The sequence below is a fragment of the Gadus chalcogrammus genome, chromosome 8, assembly GCF_026213295.1.
Source record: "Gadus chalcogrammus isolate NIFS_2021 chromosome 8, NIFS_Gcha_1.0, whole genome shotgun sequence".
Lineage (NCBI taxonomy): Eukaryota > Metazoa > Chordata > Actinopteri > Gadiformes > Gadidae > Gadus > Gadus chalcogrammus.
The window spans coordinates 13,556,514-13,571,224 of NC_079419.1; the positions used below are offsets into that span (position 1 = coordinate 13,556,514).

The following is a 14,711-nucleotide window of genomic DNA, read 5'->3' on the forward strand; positions in this document are numbered from 1 at the left end:
TCATTTTCTCGTCGGGATTCATTTGGCATCTCGACCGTCCTGGTCAGCAGCAGGAAGTCGGTGGCAAAATGACGTCCGTAACTTAAGTTATAAATTCATCATCTAGTTCATGCAGTGAAGAGGTGAGTCGCAGTTTTTGTGTTGAATATAAGTTTTATTTAATTGTGACTCAAAGTGCAGCAGGTCCTTTGCGCTCATCGGGCTGGGATTGCACGCACCCTTGTAACCCCCGAACCGGTAGCCTACGATTGATCCCCTCTACACCTGAACACGTAGGCGTTCATCCAACATAATGCGCTTCGTTAGAACGTGACGCTGTTTTTTGGGGGGGATTTAACTTTAAAATAAATGACATTTATTTATTTTTGATGGACTTTTAATGATTGCAGTGGGAGTAGCTCTTTCATTCGAATCCACCAAATAATTAATGCGGGGACTTGGTGTCCAAAAATGGCAACCACGCACCCGAACTGCACGTCGATCCAGTAGCCTAGTGGAAGCAACGTTATCGGGCTGTAATCCACTCTCTAAACGAGGACATTTTGAAACGGGTCTTGAAGTTTGGTCCTCCTGTCGCTATTTGGCGATTCACCTCTGGAAAAATGAAGGGCACCTAAAGCAGCGGGGTTACAATAGACCTTTTATTCCACTCCTTGTTATTCGATATCCAGCCGTGCCCACGATCACCTGAGCAATTACCTGCTTTCTAGGTGCCAAAGGCGTTCACTGGTGGCTGTCAACATAAACGAAGATGAGTGACGGACCGAGGAAGCGGGGTGCCAGCAGCTCCCACTCGGAAAGCGGGGACCCCACGCCGGAGCCCGCCAAGGAATCAGGGGGAGGCGGTGTTGCTCTGAAGAAGGAGATCGGCTTGGTCAGCGCCTGTGGAATTATTGTTGGTCAGTTTTTAAGTTGGCCCTTTCTACTTCTGTCCCGGTTTCGTCATTCACCGTCCCACACCGGATAGCCCATTGTGTAGGGTTGAGCTTACCCTGTAACACAATCTAATGTTATTGGAGCGGTGAAGCTTTGGGAAGAAGTGTCTTGCATTATTACATTTTTGTTAATCATAAACTTAAATTGGGAGAAAATGTGAATAAACTAGATAACTTAATTTGATACATCTATATAGATATATAGGTAGGCCTACTTTAATAGATACAGCAATGTGTCAACATCACATGGTGCACTTAAACTGATCTGTGGACTAAACGGCTTTCGACGCACGCCCTCCCGGCCTCACCACCATCACCGCAGCACACCATGCAGGCCGATACATTTAATCTCACTAATGTCCGTCCCCCCGTCACGTCTGTTGCTGACGCGATATTCACTGAATAGTGTTTTTCCTTTTAACATATGACCATGCAAGACTTCCATTTTCTGCTGACCCATGTGAAATAAATGGGGAGTGATAATTCAGATGGCGCGCGCGTCTGTGCGCGTGCATGGACAGCAACATAAAGGGTGTAAATCGTTTTCTGCACTCTAATTCCAAAGTAATTTTTTTTGCCGATAGTGGCTCTGTGTGACTTATTAAGGATCTCATCATGGTAATATTTAAGCCTACTTAATGAGCCAATTCAATTCAGCCTCCTAAATAGTTTGTATACACGACTAAGTGGCCTTTGTGTGCTTGTTGAAACTGAAATGTGCTTCATTGGTTGATCTGGATTGTTTGAGCCACCGACTGAGCCATCGTCAGTCAATCACACAGCGGCAGAAGTTGGTGTGCTGTATTGAAGCTGAGGTACAACAAGACCAGGGGTTTGGACTGCTGGCTGTCCCGTATAGAAAGGTAGAGGACGGACTTTGTGTCACGTCCCATACAGGAAGCTGACATTGTTCCGTCGTTCGTTAATTTTTCTGCCCTCCTTGCATTTTCCCACCAAAGGAAATGTTTTCCCCCCAGCCTCCGCCTGTTGAGTTTTCTGTTGGATGATGAGCTTTCGTAAAATCCAGCTCTTCCTGTTTTTTGAACGATTATGGAAGCCATATACCGGCAGGCAGATATGGTACCTGTCCCAGTTCAAGCCTTTAAAAGGGACTGGATCCCGGTCTGGGTTGTAGTTCTTTTGTTTCTGTGTTGGATGCAAACCCAACAGTGAGGTAAAACCTCATCCGATTAGGGGGCGTGGTTTGAGTGGCCCTTGATTGCCCTATTTTTTTAGGGTGAAAGCCCTGTGTAGGGGATCAGGGTGGGTTTGAGTCCCTTTGTCTCGGGTGTCGAGACCCGACCTAGTTATTACAGTAGGTTAGAATCCCAGCAGGACAGAGGGTCGAGTCCCACTAATTGGTGCTGGGAAGTGGGTCTTTTGTAGTGTGTTATTGTCGCCCTCCTGCTTGTGAGTTCATATTATTGATCACTTGAGCGTGTAAATAGACGCGATGAATGGTGTTCTTGTACCAACGTCCCTCCTCCGTTCAATGTATGGATTTTCATTTGTCCCCCATGTTGCACATATTGCGACCCTCTTGCTGTCGGTTTCCCCAGAGAAGTGCTGCATAAACCTGGAAATAGCAGTGCATCTTCAAAGTAGTTGACGGTTACAAAATGTCCTTGAACAAACGTGACAATTTCCTTGTCTGGGTGTATCTTCTGGGCAATGAGAATGAATCACATTGTGGTTCTTCCTTTTGCCTCCCTTGGCGGATGTTTAGCCAAAGCGACTTGGTGAATTCTGATTCATATCATCGTGGAGCAGGTGGGATTAGTTCTGCATTCTGTAGCCTTGTGAGACATTCCAGATATTGAATTTTGCGTTATGGATTGAATATCCGTCTGGCCTTGGCTGGGCAGCAATTGTTTCCAAATATGGTCTGAGTTTAGCGGTTTGGGCATTTTGCTCAGGGATGCCTTTGGCAGACTGTAGCGGTTGGACAGCGGGCTTGGAACCTAGTGCCACTCAGTCTGGGCCAGGATGGTCTCAGGAGGTAGAGCCGGTTGCCTTTGTGTCGAGGTGTCCCTGAGCAAGACACCCCGATACTCACTGTCTCTCTGCATGGTCGACTCTGCCGTCGGTGTATGAATATTTGAATGCGAGGCATAATTCGCGCTTTTAAGGGACACCAGTCTGAAAAGCGCTGTATAACCGCAGTCAACATCCCAATCATCCAGACAACCGAAGCCCACATTTGTGTTTTTTTTTTTTTTTTTTTTTTTTTTTTTAATATGAAAGTCTGTTCTGAAAATTGATTTAATGAAGTTGGTTTGTCCACCGTCTCCCAGGCAACATCATCGGGTCGGGGATCTTCGTGAGCCCCAAGGGGGTTCTGGAGAACGCGGGCTCCGTAGGCCTGGCCATCATTGTGTGGGTGGTGACGGGCGGCATCACCGCCATCGGAGCGCTCTGCTACGCCGAGCTGGGCGTCACCATCCCGAAGTCTGGGGGAGACTACTCCTACGTCAAGGACATCTTCGGCGGCCTGGCGGGGTGAGGTGGAAGGCTTCAGCAAACGAATGGAGTTCCATTTCTCAAGGGGTCTGGGTCAGGTTTTATGATGAAATATAATGGTGCACTGGGCTCTGGTGTGCGTGGGCACTCTCGATATACAGAACTAAGCTGCAAGCAATATAGTCAGATGGAATTAAGTAATGTGTTCAAGAATACTTACATTTACAAGCATTACATTTGTGTTAAAGGAATTGTTTATATATTTATATTGAAATTTTAAAATATGAAACTGTTGGCGCTTTGTTACTTGGGTTGTGCTGCTTTTATATTCAACTATAGGTAGTCAACAAACGATTGGCCCTTCAGGGAACTCCGAACTTGGAAAGAGACGTTAAATTTGATGTTCCACACTCTGTTACTGGCTGCACACCAGGCCGTAAATAAAGACGACTGGACAGCGGTAGTGTAGCGCTCTGTATACAAGCTCTGTCAAACTCCTGGCTCTGCCGCAACAAATGCCAGTTCATAAATTCAACCCACCTTTCAAAAGGAGACAAAGCATGCGCCTCATGAATGCCCCACCCCCCCCCCTTCACGCTGCTTTCCAACCCCATCCGCTATAAAAGATGCATGCGTGCTACATTCGACATTCTACACTGTTGCTCTTTATGGGCCATCACACATCTCAACAACACTCCTTCTGTGGGGCTGTTGTTCAGTCCCAGGCTTATTAGGTGTTCACACACAGCAGGACCTTCATGCACCACAGCACCAGAGTAACGAAGACCACCAACTAGGGGTACACACGTACGCTCATTAATTCACAAGCACCTTTGCATGCATGCTATCATTGATTGGGAGTCCACTGATGGAGACGGTACTTTGATTTTCGGTTATACATTTCAGTTTGGGACCACATCCAGAACCCATTTCCCCGATTTCCCACCTGGTTTAATAAATCCCGTCTCATTAAATAATTATGCACGCTCCTTTCTCCGAGGTCTGCCTGTGCTCTGGTGCCATCTCTATCTTTCATCCGTGGTTCAGTGCAGAAGTATAATTTTAAATACAATGTTCAGACAAGAAATTACTTGGTTTCATGTGAGGGAGGGGGGGGGGAACATCTCAATTTAGCTGCAGCCTTGATACAAACAGATTTACAAGTTGGATACACTGCTGCAGAAACATAGTTTAAAGATTGGAGATCGCAGTAGCAATTGGTATGAGAAATACAAGGTGTGTGTGCGTGTCCCCTCAGTGGGGCCACAAACAAATGGGTCGTTAAAGTCGCATGTTCTCACGAACACACTGGCGTGGGACCCCGCCCATCCGTAACCATGGGCCCCCCCCCTCCGCCCCCCCCTCCCTCTCCAGGTTCCTGCGGCTGTGGATCGCCGTGCTGGTCATCTACCCCACCAACCAGGCGGTCATCGCCCTCACATTCGCCAACTACATCCTCCAGCCCCTCTTCCCAAGCTGCCTGCCCCCCGACACCGCACTGCGTCTGCTAGCCGCCGTCTGCCTGCGTGAGTCGGCAAAACAAATGCACCCTTTTTCTGCGGTTTCAGACCAGTGGTTTAAAGCCCCGGAATTTAACCCACCCGCCGTGACTTGTTGTGGGTTTAATACGTTATCCCATCATTGATTGCGATCTGTTATGTTTGCTTTAGTTTTGAATCATTGGTCCCCGGCATATCCTCGATCCTAGACATTATATAAACATTGCTAATGACAATTTTCTTGATTGCTAATCGCAATGTTTACATAATTTCCTGGTAAATGTGACGTTGTCCATAATCAAACCACTTTAACTTGGTGTGCCTTGACTTTTGGGTTGCTCCTGGTGTGTCTAGGGTCTAAACAACATTGGGAACACCTGGTGTAGAGAATAGATGTAAAGTTTGGAATAAATGGGGGGGGGGTCAGGGTTGATGCAGTTAGACTGAAGTGGTATCTGGGGCATGGGGGTTCTCTCTCTGGAAGGCAGGTCTTTGGTCCGATGGGGCCCGGAGGCCTTGAGGAATAGGATTGCTTTGTCTTGTTCTTTTTACCGTGGAATGAGTTGTGGTCCTCCTGTTATTCCCTTGCCAGACAAGCCCCGGAGGCAACTCATAATTGTCTTGTATAAAGCTGTCACTCTCTCGGGCCGCTGCTCATGTGAAACTGATATCTGTTTGTTGCTAATATTACAGTAACCTGACAACGTCTTAGAATGATTCCTCATTGTGTGGGACACAATTGTGTGTGCATTTAGATTTTCTCACTTTTTTGGAGCTGTAACCAATTTAGATTTTCCCTTCCTGTTGCGATTTGAAAATTCTAATTTTAGCACTAACTATACACAAGCCTTGAGGACTCTAAAGCCGTTGAGTATCTACGATCTGGAAGAAAATCAACTTCATTTAAATACTGCTAACAAACCACTGTTCTCCGGACTAGTCCGTTGGGATCCTGGAAACACAAACCCCTGCCAGGTCTGGAGCAAAAAGCGTGTTGATGTATCGCATCATGAAGGCCATTTATGAAACGAATGCCTGTTTATGATCATAATATTGCATTGGCACTCATTGGTTGAACAGAATCGTTTTAAGCGTTGTCGGTTAAGTTGGTGTGAGGGTCTTGGGGCTCCGGGACCTTGTATGTTGTTCGGTAATTTGTAAAGATTCCCCCTCGATCTGCATTGGAATTTTGTTTACGGCTCCTGATGTTCCTGCCCTGGTTTGCCTCTCTGGCCAATAGCAGCGCGTGCTTGTTTTCGTAAGGCTTTTTCATGCTTGTTTTCGCGGGTTGGGAAGGGGAGTTTCAAGGTCATCTGAATGTCAGGGGTTGGGTCCAATGCATTCACTCCGCCTTTATTTACCCTACTTGCATTGGTGGCGAGTTGCACGTCAGACCTGAAGTAAAATGCTCTTCTATATAAAGAATCCAACGATTCATCATCCAAAATGTAAATAGGGGAAGGGAAAGCCATGTAATTGTGTTAAAGTTGTATTTGAGGTTGCTCTTGGTCTATATAACTAAACATGCAAAGACGAACAAAGAGAATAGTTAAATCCGGACAACATGTAAATTCCTAGAATTTTAGGTTTAGAGTTGTGGATTACCAGATTAATTGTTTAATGCCATTGTTCTGTGTGCTGTGTTGGGGGTCTGTCTGCTGAGTGGGTGTGTTTGTGTGCAGTGTTGCTGACGTGGGTGAACTGCTTCAGCGTGCGCTGGGCCACCCGTGTCCAGGACATCTTCACGGCCGGGAAGCTTCTAGCCCTGGGCCTGATCATCATCATGGGCATCGTTCAGATCTGCAAAGGTATCTTCTGTCCTCCGTTCCCGATCTCCTGCAGCAGCGTTTCAATCATGCCATCGGTTGTCCCAAAAGCACATTCCAAGCTGCCCTCTTGGTAGTCCATCTTGATCAAGAACTCTAGAATAACTGAGCAACCCGTTGTGGTTGTTCAGATTTTATGTATGCAAAAAAAAACGCCAAGATGGCTGCTTCACGTGAAGCCATCCTAGGGTCATTCAGCAGACACTGTAATCCAGAGGGAGCTGCAGTGACTTGAGATACACGGGGGGCTTTCAGAGGCACAGGGGCTCGGCGCATTTTGCTCACGGATACGTTAGGACGAAGACGCCGGGGATGGAGCTGGGAGACCCAGCTCCCGAGCGACTACCCTGTCCGGCCCCTCTTGTGCTCTCTCTCTCCAGTCCCCACCATCTCATCTCCATGTTAAATACTAGCTCCTTCATGTTTTCAACCAACAAGAGCTAATTCACTCCCTGAATCCCATCTTCCCTTATAAGCATGTAGGGAAGCGGAAATACTTGTTGCAATATGAACCTCTAACACACTCAATTTATGCGTTTTAGTTAGTTTAGTGAAGAAGTATGATTTACCAGAGAGGTCATAGCTTTGGATGCTGTTAAACTTGTCAGAGAATTGCTCATGAGCACGGTATAGTTACCTTCTTGTACTTTTTGTAGAACATGGTGTTAAAGGAATCTCTTCAATGGATGTGGGTGGAGCTTCAGCTTCTATTCACCAAAATAAAAGCCAAGCCACAAGATGATACTTAAATCGCTGTTACAAACACCAATGTATGTTAATGTTGTAAGTACATAGACCAAAACAGGAGTGGACAAGCCCAGTAAGCTAACGTGTTGACTCCAGGCTTTGTCACAGCACAGTAATTTACCTGCTAAACCGCTGCAAGACAAACGGCTCCAAGATAAGAGGGTGAGCTGGCACCTCCACCGTAAAGCCCTCCCCTCTGATCCCGGCGCACAGGATTTCCATGAACCCAACGTGAACGAGGGATTATAGTCTCCTGTTCGTAATCCACAGGGACCCACTCCCTCCCTCCCCCAGGGAGCCCTACCCTCCTCCTCCCCCCCCCGCCCCTCCTCCACTCGCGATGCTCACCATTACTGACTTAATCACCCGGGGTGTCAGACTGCCACAATGGCCGCTTGGAACGTGGGCCGGTTTTTCCTATACCTGCCTGGGATCTTCATGTGTGCGTGAATGTACTTGTTGGCTGCGCAACATAGGCGTTCCTGGAATCGACCCCCTCCGGTTTTAACATTCTTTTTTGGTCCAGTTGCACAACCTTTCCCTAATATTGTTTGGTCATGGTATATTTGTGTGCATACATGTTAGTCTGCCTTTGTTTGCATGGTTATACATTTAATGATTCTATAAATGATGCAATGTATACGATTTCTACACTATCTAAAATCCAATATTCACATTTATGGTTGAAGTAGGAAAAATGTAAATACTGTTCTAATCACTGCAGAGTATTTGTTGCCCTCTGCTGTTGCCATGGCATCACAACGGAACAGAGTGTTAGCAGCATCAAAGGCTGTTGTGATGATGGAGCCACACGTCTCTCCCCAGGCCACTACTACTGGTTGGAGCCGGTGCATGCGTTCGAGACGTTCCGGGACTACGAAGTGGGGCTGATCGCCCTCTCCTTCCTGCAGGGCTCCTTCGCCTACGGAGGCTGGAACTTCCTCAACTATGTGACGGAGGAGCTGGTGGACCCCTACAGGTGATGGAGGAGGCCCGGGGACCAGACGGAGTAGTGCACACAGCAAGTTGTATGTTCTGTGTTGTGTTGCATAACCAAGTGTAACCCTCCCACATTTGTGATTTGGGCTATGGTAGTTTTACATGAATCATCAGATGAGGTCCTCCCTTGGCTGCTGGGCAGGACAATGTTAGGCTTTTCAACTATCCGCCATAAGGTGCTGGGTTTGAAACCCACTGTCCCCGCAGAGTATCTGGAAGGATCCCTACGCAACATCTACCTAGCTGTTCCACAACAACATGTCCTTATTGTGAGTGTGTGGATGATGGCTGGTTCAACCAGCCTCTACTGAGCCCTAGTTAGACTGATTGGACTGGGGCTGGGTGAGGATGGACGCCTGTTACACATTGATCAATCCGTGTGCACTGGTTAAACAAGCGCCACAAGCGCTATGATTCATTATCTACAAATGTCTACAATAAAGCAGTTTCCTTCATCACCAACCTGCGTGCTTTGTCTGTAAAAATAATAAAAGTCCCCTAGGTGGATACACAAAAAATATAGTTCCCTTTAGTGAGTAAATATTAATTATCTCTCGGCTTTTCCAGGAACCTGCCCCGGGCCATCTTCATCTCCATCCCCCTGGTCACCTTCGTCTACGTGTTTGCCAACATCGCCTACATCACCGCCATGAGTCCCCAGGAGCTGTTGGCCTCCAACGCCGTGGCCGTGGTGAGTAAACACAGGTAGTCTTGCGGTTGAACCCTCGACGCCAAGGTCCTGGGTTTGATTGCCCCTCAAAGGTCTGCTGTTTAAAGGGGATCGGACCCTGACCCGACACCCCCTACAATTTCGCGAAAGTTTATGTTTGTAGACTTGTTTGGAAAAAAGAGAATTTTTAATCTGTTGACAGAAATGCTGCCCCGACGCTGGGTTTTGTGAGGCGTTTTTCCTGGCCGTTTGCGCCTTAAGTTAGGCATCCTTAACCCTACCGGCTCCAAAAAAGGGCCCATATTTACATTACATGGTTGCTTCCTGAATGTATAAAATGCATGTTTCATGCATCCAAACAAGGCATGTACGGTAGTTGCGTTGCTTGGATTTTCCTATCCGTTGGTTGTTAAAAGTTTGTCCCATTGCAGACTTAAATTATTACTCAAGTGTATTCGTGCTAATTGTTATGATTGTGTTTGAGAAAATGGTTTGTTAGCATTAGCTCAAACCCTGTTAACTAGCATTCTGATTGCATGCAGCTGTTTAGCAATAAGCATGTGGGTCCAATCTCTGTCTGTCTCTCTATCAACTGTGCTTCCATGTCTCTCTCCCAGACATTTGGAGAGAAGCTGCTAGGGGTGATGTCATGGATCATGCCCATCTCTGTGGCCCTCTCCACCTTCGGGGGGGTCAACGGTTCGCTCTTCACCTCCTCACGGTCAGTCTGCTCCCTCGCTCTTCTTCCCTCCTCTTATTTCCGCAACTGTGTTGGCGGTTTACTTTGTGCAGGATCGCGTCAGTCCACACACAATAAGGTCTGAACTGAAAAAGAAAAAATATTTTCAATGCCCAAAAGCTCAGATGCTGTAACTGACAAGAGGGCCATTAGTAAATTGCATGTTTGCTAATTGATTGGTGGTCAGGGGTGGACTGGGACAAAAATTCAGCCCTGGCATTTTCTGTCCAGACCAGCCCACTACATTATCAGCACTAGGGGTGGGACAAGAGACGAACGGGAAGAACCCTGTATGTACTTTATTAAAACAATTTAATCAAGTACATACATCCGAATAATAGTACAGCACTGCAAATAGCAGTGCAAATTGCCTTTTTTTGTTTTTGTTTTTCAAGTTTGTGTCTCTTGTGCTGCTGACAAGAAAGGTGTGAAACCTGAACAGGAAGTGAACAGACATCCTGTGGTCGCTGCATCTCCAACCCCCATATCTACATAGCTACAAAACGCTTGTTAAATGTCACACTTGATCCAACGCTAATTTCTCTCTTGCAGTTTTTAGTCTGTGAATGGGAAAATCTTTTTGTGTAAGCCCAGCATTGGTTAAAAGCAGACCCGGACAATAATAACAAAATATCCTGACAAATAATCTAAATAGAAACATATTACAGACAGTAGCAGTATTAGAGCTGAAATAAATTTGTTTCAAATGTGACTCAGTCATTGTGAAACCATAAATAGAGAATTTAATTTTTTTTATCTGTAGCTGCGAGAAAAAGTCTAAGATATGAATTAATTACTCGTGGGAGTCGCGGACTCCCACGACTCCGGCCCATGCCATGAGGTCCCGCCCACCCTGGTTTCTGTTGTGATTGACAGCACTGCCAGGGCTCTCTGAGCCTGTCAGCCCATGATTGATTGACAATGACAAACATAGACCAATAATCTGTGTCGATGCTGGCCACACACTGCTAGCCCTCTGTTGCCCATTGGCCGGCCCAATTGGAGGGAATTTAGAGAGAGAGAAAAAAACAAAACATAGCGGACCGGACCGGCCCACATTGGGTCAACGGCCCACCGGGACGATGCCCGGTATGCCAGATGGCCAGTCCACCCCTGTTGGTGGTCATAAATGTCAGAAGCCAATTGTTGGTAAATTGTTAGATTATTTATTGCTAGTAATATGGCAGTAAAGACCTTCATTGGGATTCCCTGTGTTTCACATCAGAGGCAATCTCCTCTGCAAATGGAAGCCTTCCGTTTGTCGGAAATCCTGACATAAAATCTGGAATATTGATTTCCGTTGGAGTGCAGTCATCGTGCCACTTGAGCCGTCTGCCCCACCTCCCCACCCTTCCTCCTCTCCTCTCAAGCTTTGCCACGCCATTCCTGCACCCCGTCCCCCTACATCAGTGTTTCCGTTGGGGCGATAAACTACTGCCCGAGCCGACACCCCTCCCTCGATGCTGCCGCTCCGAAGACAAATGGGTTGTTTTCTGGCTCCTCGTTCTCTCCTCCAGGCTGTTCTTCGCCGGCGCCCGGGAGGGCCACCTGCCCCGCCTCCTGGCCATGATCCACGTCAACCGCTGCACTCCCATCCCCGCCCTCCTCTTCACGGTGGGTCGCGCTCCACCGGGGTGGACGGGAGCTAAGGACCAAAACACACACGCTGGGTTCGATTTATAACAAAGAATGTAGACTTTACCCGAGCCTATGGTTTAAGTATTTGTTGGTTTTGGTTCTTTTCCACCATTTGAGAAAAGGATAGTTGAACAAGCGTAACAAGCGTATTCTGATTTGAAAGTCACTATATTATATATATTTTGATTCCACTGCGTTATTTTATGCAAAAATGCAAATTTTGTGAAATGGCTTCTTTCTTTGGGTTGGTTTTTATACAATTTGAAATTAATAAAAGTACAGAATGTCACAGATGTTAAAGCATACCTTTGTTTTTTCTGGGAAGACTGCAGAGAATAATCAACTTTCTCTGTTCCCTCTCCTCAGTGCGTCTCCACGTTACTGATGATGTGCACTAGTGACATCTACACACTCATCAACTACGTGGGCTTCATCAACTACCTCTTTTACGGAGTCACCGTCGCCGGGCAGATTGTGCTCCGCATCAAACAGCCAGACCTCAAGCGACCAATCAAGGTACAAGCCCCGCATTGCAGGCTTTGCAGTTTGTTCATATGGGCTCTTCATATTTTCTTGGGTTGACATTCTTGGCTTACAGAAAATAAAATTGGCTTTGTTCTATATTTTAACTTGGATCAGCACATTAATAGTTTATTTTCACAAGGCAACCATCAATGGCAAGAACATTCCCAAGCAAACCCAAGGATGTTAAAGAGCATCTATTAGGCTTTTTCGACTTTTGACTTATAAACGTTATAATGATTTATAGTCATGTTTAACCATACTAAAGTGTCAAATGATGACGTACATGCATTTAGACGTATTCCCTGTTTACCGTCTGGGGTAGCTGTGCAGAGCGCTAAACACTAGATATGCTGGTCACAATTCTCTTCATATTTCTGGGATTTATCTACGTAGAACAATCCGGATTTTCCATGCATGGTAATGTTGCAACATGCTCTTCCGGAAGGTAACCAATCACAACAGAGTTGGGTTGGCAGGAGGGGGGCGGAGAAGGAGGAAGCCGAATCAGAGAATGCTGAAAGCGCCCAGATGAGAGGAAGAGTTTCCCGTAAATCGACAGTTTCTTGTGCTGTGATTCGTGTCAGGTTGCTCAATAGGAGTCATTAATAAGAAATGAAGACCAGAAAAGTATTATATTAGGAGATCTTTAATAAAATTCAACCATTAGAGACGTAATGGGGCAGGCTGGAAAAGTAATTGCTGTGTTTGACTCTACTTGTGGTGTTATTAAAGTGAATAGTTATTGAGTTTACAAAAGGTTCTAGGTTCCAAACCCCTGTAGGTATCCTCCTTAATGCCTTGTCTGGATCAACAAATGCGTCTGCTAAATGACTAGACGGTACGTCGGTCCATGTATAGGATTGTGACTTGACGTTAGTTTATTATTATGATGATGATGATGATGTGTCCTGCAGATCAGCCTGGGGGGTGCTGTCCTCTACCTACTATGATGATGATCATGTTGTGTCCTGTAGATCAGCCTGGTGTGGCCTGTCATCTACCTGCTGTTCTGGGGCTTCCTGCTGATCTTCTCGCTCTACTCTGAGCCCCTGGTGTGTGGCATCGGCCTGTTGATCATGCTGACGGGCGTCCCAGTCTACTACCTGGGTGTCTACTGGGAGAACAAGCCCGAGTGGTTCGACAGAGGCCTTTGTAAGCACTTGGTGATGTTTACACCTGCACTATAACTTTCCTGCTGCAGCTGTTCGATTCATTAAGGACATTCTCAGGACTTGAACGCAGCAATCAACGACTCAATCCGTCCAGGTTTATTTTTCTCTCTGAAATGTTTTGTTCTGGTCCCCTTTTTGCTCCTTCTTAAACTAAATGTAGCAACAAATCACACCACTAGATGATGCTAATGGCAAAACTTGCCTAGTGCCGTTTTAATGTATTTTATTCTTTGTCACTTTATTTATATTTTGCACAGGATGATAAAAAGAAAGTGTTTGGGCAGTAGATGAGATGTGAATGGAATGTAGAGAATAAAGACATGAACAGGTTAAATGTTGAGGCCCTGTGGATATAGGCTAAAGAATACAACAATAATATGTTAAAATAATTATGTTGGGGGGTGAGGAGTGGGTGGGGGAGTTGTTGCAACTGTAGTTCCTTCAATCTGCTCCTTTTCCCTTTTGTTTTATCACATGCAGGTAAGTTGACCCACGTGTGCCAGAAGTTCTGTTCCGTGGTGTACCCTGCGATGGACCAGAGCCCACCGGAGGAGGAAAAAGGAGATGGGCACGAGGAAGACGGGTCGCTAAAAGTGGATGGTTGACGCGCTATCCAATGAAACCGTTGAAAAAGACATGATTGAAACGCATGGGTTTAAAAAACCATGCTGGGGACAGAATCCTAGGAACTGGGAGTGAAATGGTGCACGACCACTTGATGATCAGGAACTGAGTCATTCTGCTGCAGGGCTTGGTTTTCCTGCTTTCTTCTTCCTAGTCTCTTTGAACGGCCTTAATCCTGAACACCACTGCCTCAAATGTAGTTATGCCTGGCAACAGGTGATGCAAGGTGCAATGTCGAAGTTACGAACGAGGTCAACTTATCACACACACACAGTGTTCATGTTAACAGTTAAAAAGCCTAATGTGTTTTTGTATGTTCTTTGATACTGTCTGTGTTGGGGGGAGGACGGGGGTAATATATTTTATTGTTTGTATTGTTCATCACGTGATATCACTATAGTAGCACTAACATGTAGCACTTCTAGCTAATTGGTTGACATGTTTTATTACATTGGGATTCCGTCATGTGATTGTCAAATATGTTTGTCTTCTGAAATAAAAGCCTTAATTGGCTTTTGAAAGAAAACTGTTAGTGATGATTTCCGAGTTTTATAGTTGTGGAGTTCATTTTTGTAAGAAGTACTTGCATCTTTGAGACTAGGTAGTCCTGCTAATCTAAACATTTTCTTAAAAGGATTAAGTTAAAAACAAGTCAGCAATTAATCAAACCTAAAGATGCCTTTCGGATCAAGGAAAATGTCAAGGAGCCAGCCTCATTGTTTATTAAGGGAATTAAACTAAAGTTCTCATCCATATTTTAAATCCACTTGTTGGCGCACCTGAAACACGCGTCATCGGAGTCGGCAGAGTTACACCGCAGTGCAAGATCAGGTTACGGAAGTGATGGCTAGAGGGGGTGCGCACATCCAAAGGTAAA

At 45.9% G+C, this 14,711-nt stretch overlaps 1 protein-coding gene across 1 annotated transcript; it reads left to right on the forward strand.

Annotated features, from left to right (window-relative positions):
* Positions 1-6: 6 nt before the first annotated feature.
* On the forward strand, positions 7-14,356 carry slc7a8b (solute carrier family 7 member 8b). The gene is made up of 12 exons (XM_056596985.1): positions 7-122; positions 711-899; positions 3,230-3,434; positions 4,770-4,921; positions 6,577-6,702; positions 8,293-8,446; positions 9,034-9,157; positions 9,754-9,857; positions 11,393-11,489; positions 11,880-12,029; positions 13,013-13,190; positions 13,691-14,356. The coding sequence occupies exons 2-12, from the start codon at positions 752-754 to the stop codon at positions 13,813-13,815; spliced, it is 1,563 nt and encodes a 520-aa protein (XP_056452960.1). The 5' UTR covers positions 7-122; positions 711-751; the 3' UTR covers positions 13,816-14,356.
* Positions 14,357-14,711: the final 355 nt, after the last annotated feature.

Coding starts and splice junctions, on each gene's coding strand:
- slc7a8b (XM_056596985.1), top strand. CDS start 752: ATGAGTGACGGACCGAGGAAGCGGGGTGCCAGCAGCTCCCACTCGGAA. Junction 6,703..8,292: donor CATCGTTCAGATCTGCAAAG/GTATCTTCTGTC, acceptor GTCTCTCCCCAG/GCCACTACTACTGGTTGGAG. Junction 9,158..9,753: donor CCTCCAACGCCGTGGCCGTG/GTGAGTAAACAC, acceptor TCTCTCTCCCAG/ACATTTGGAGAGAAGCTGCT.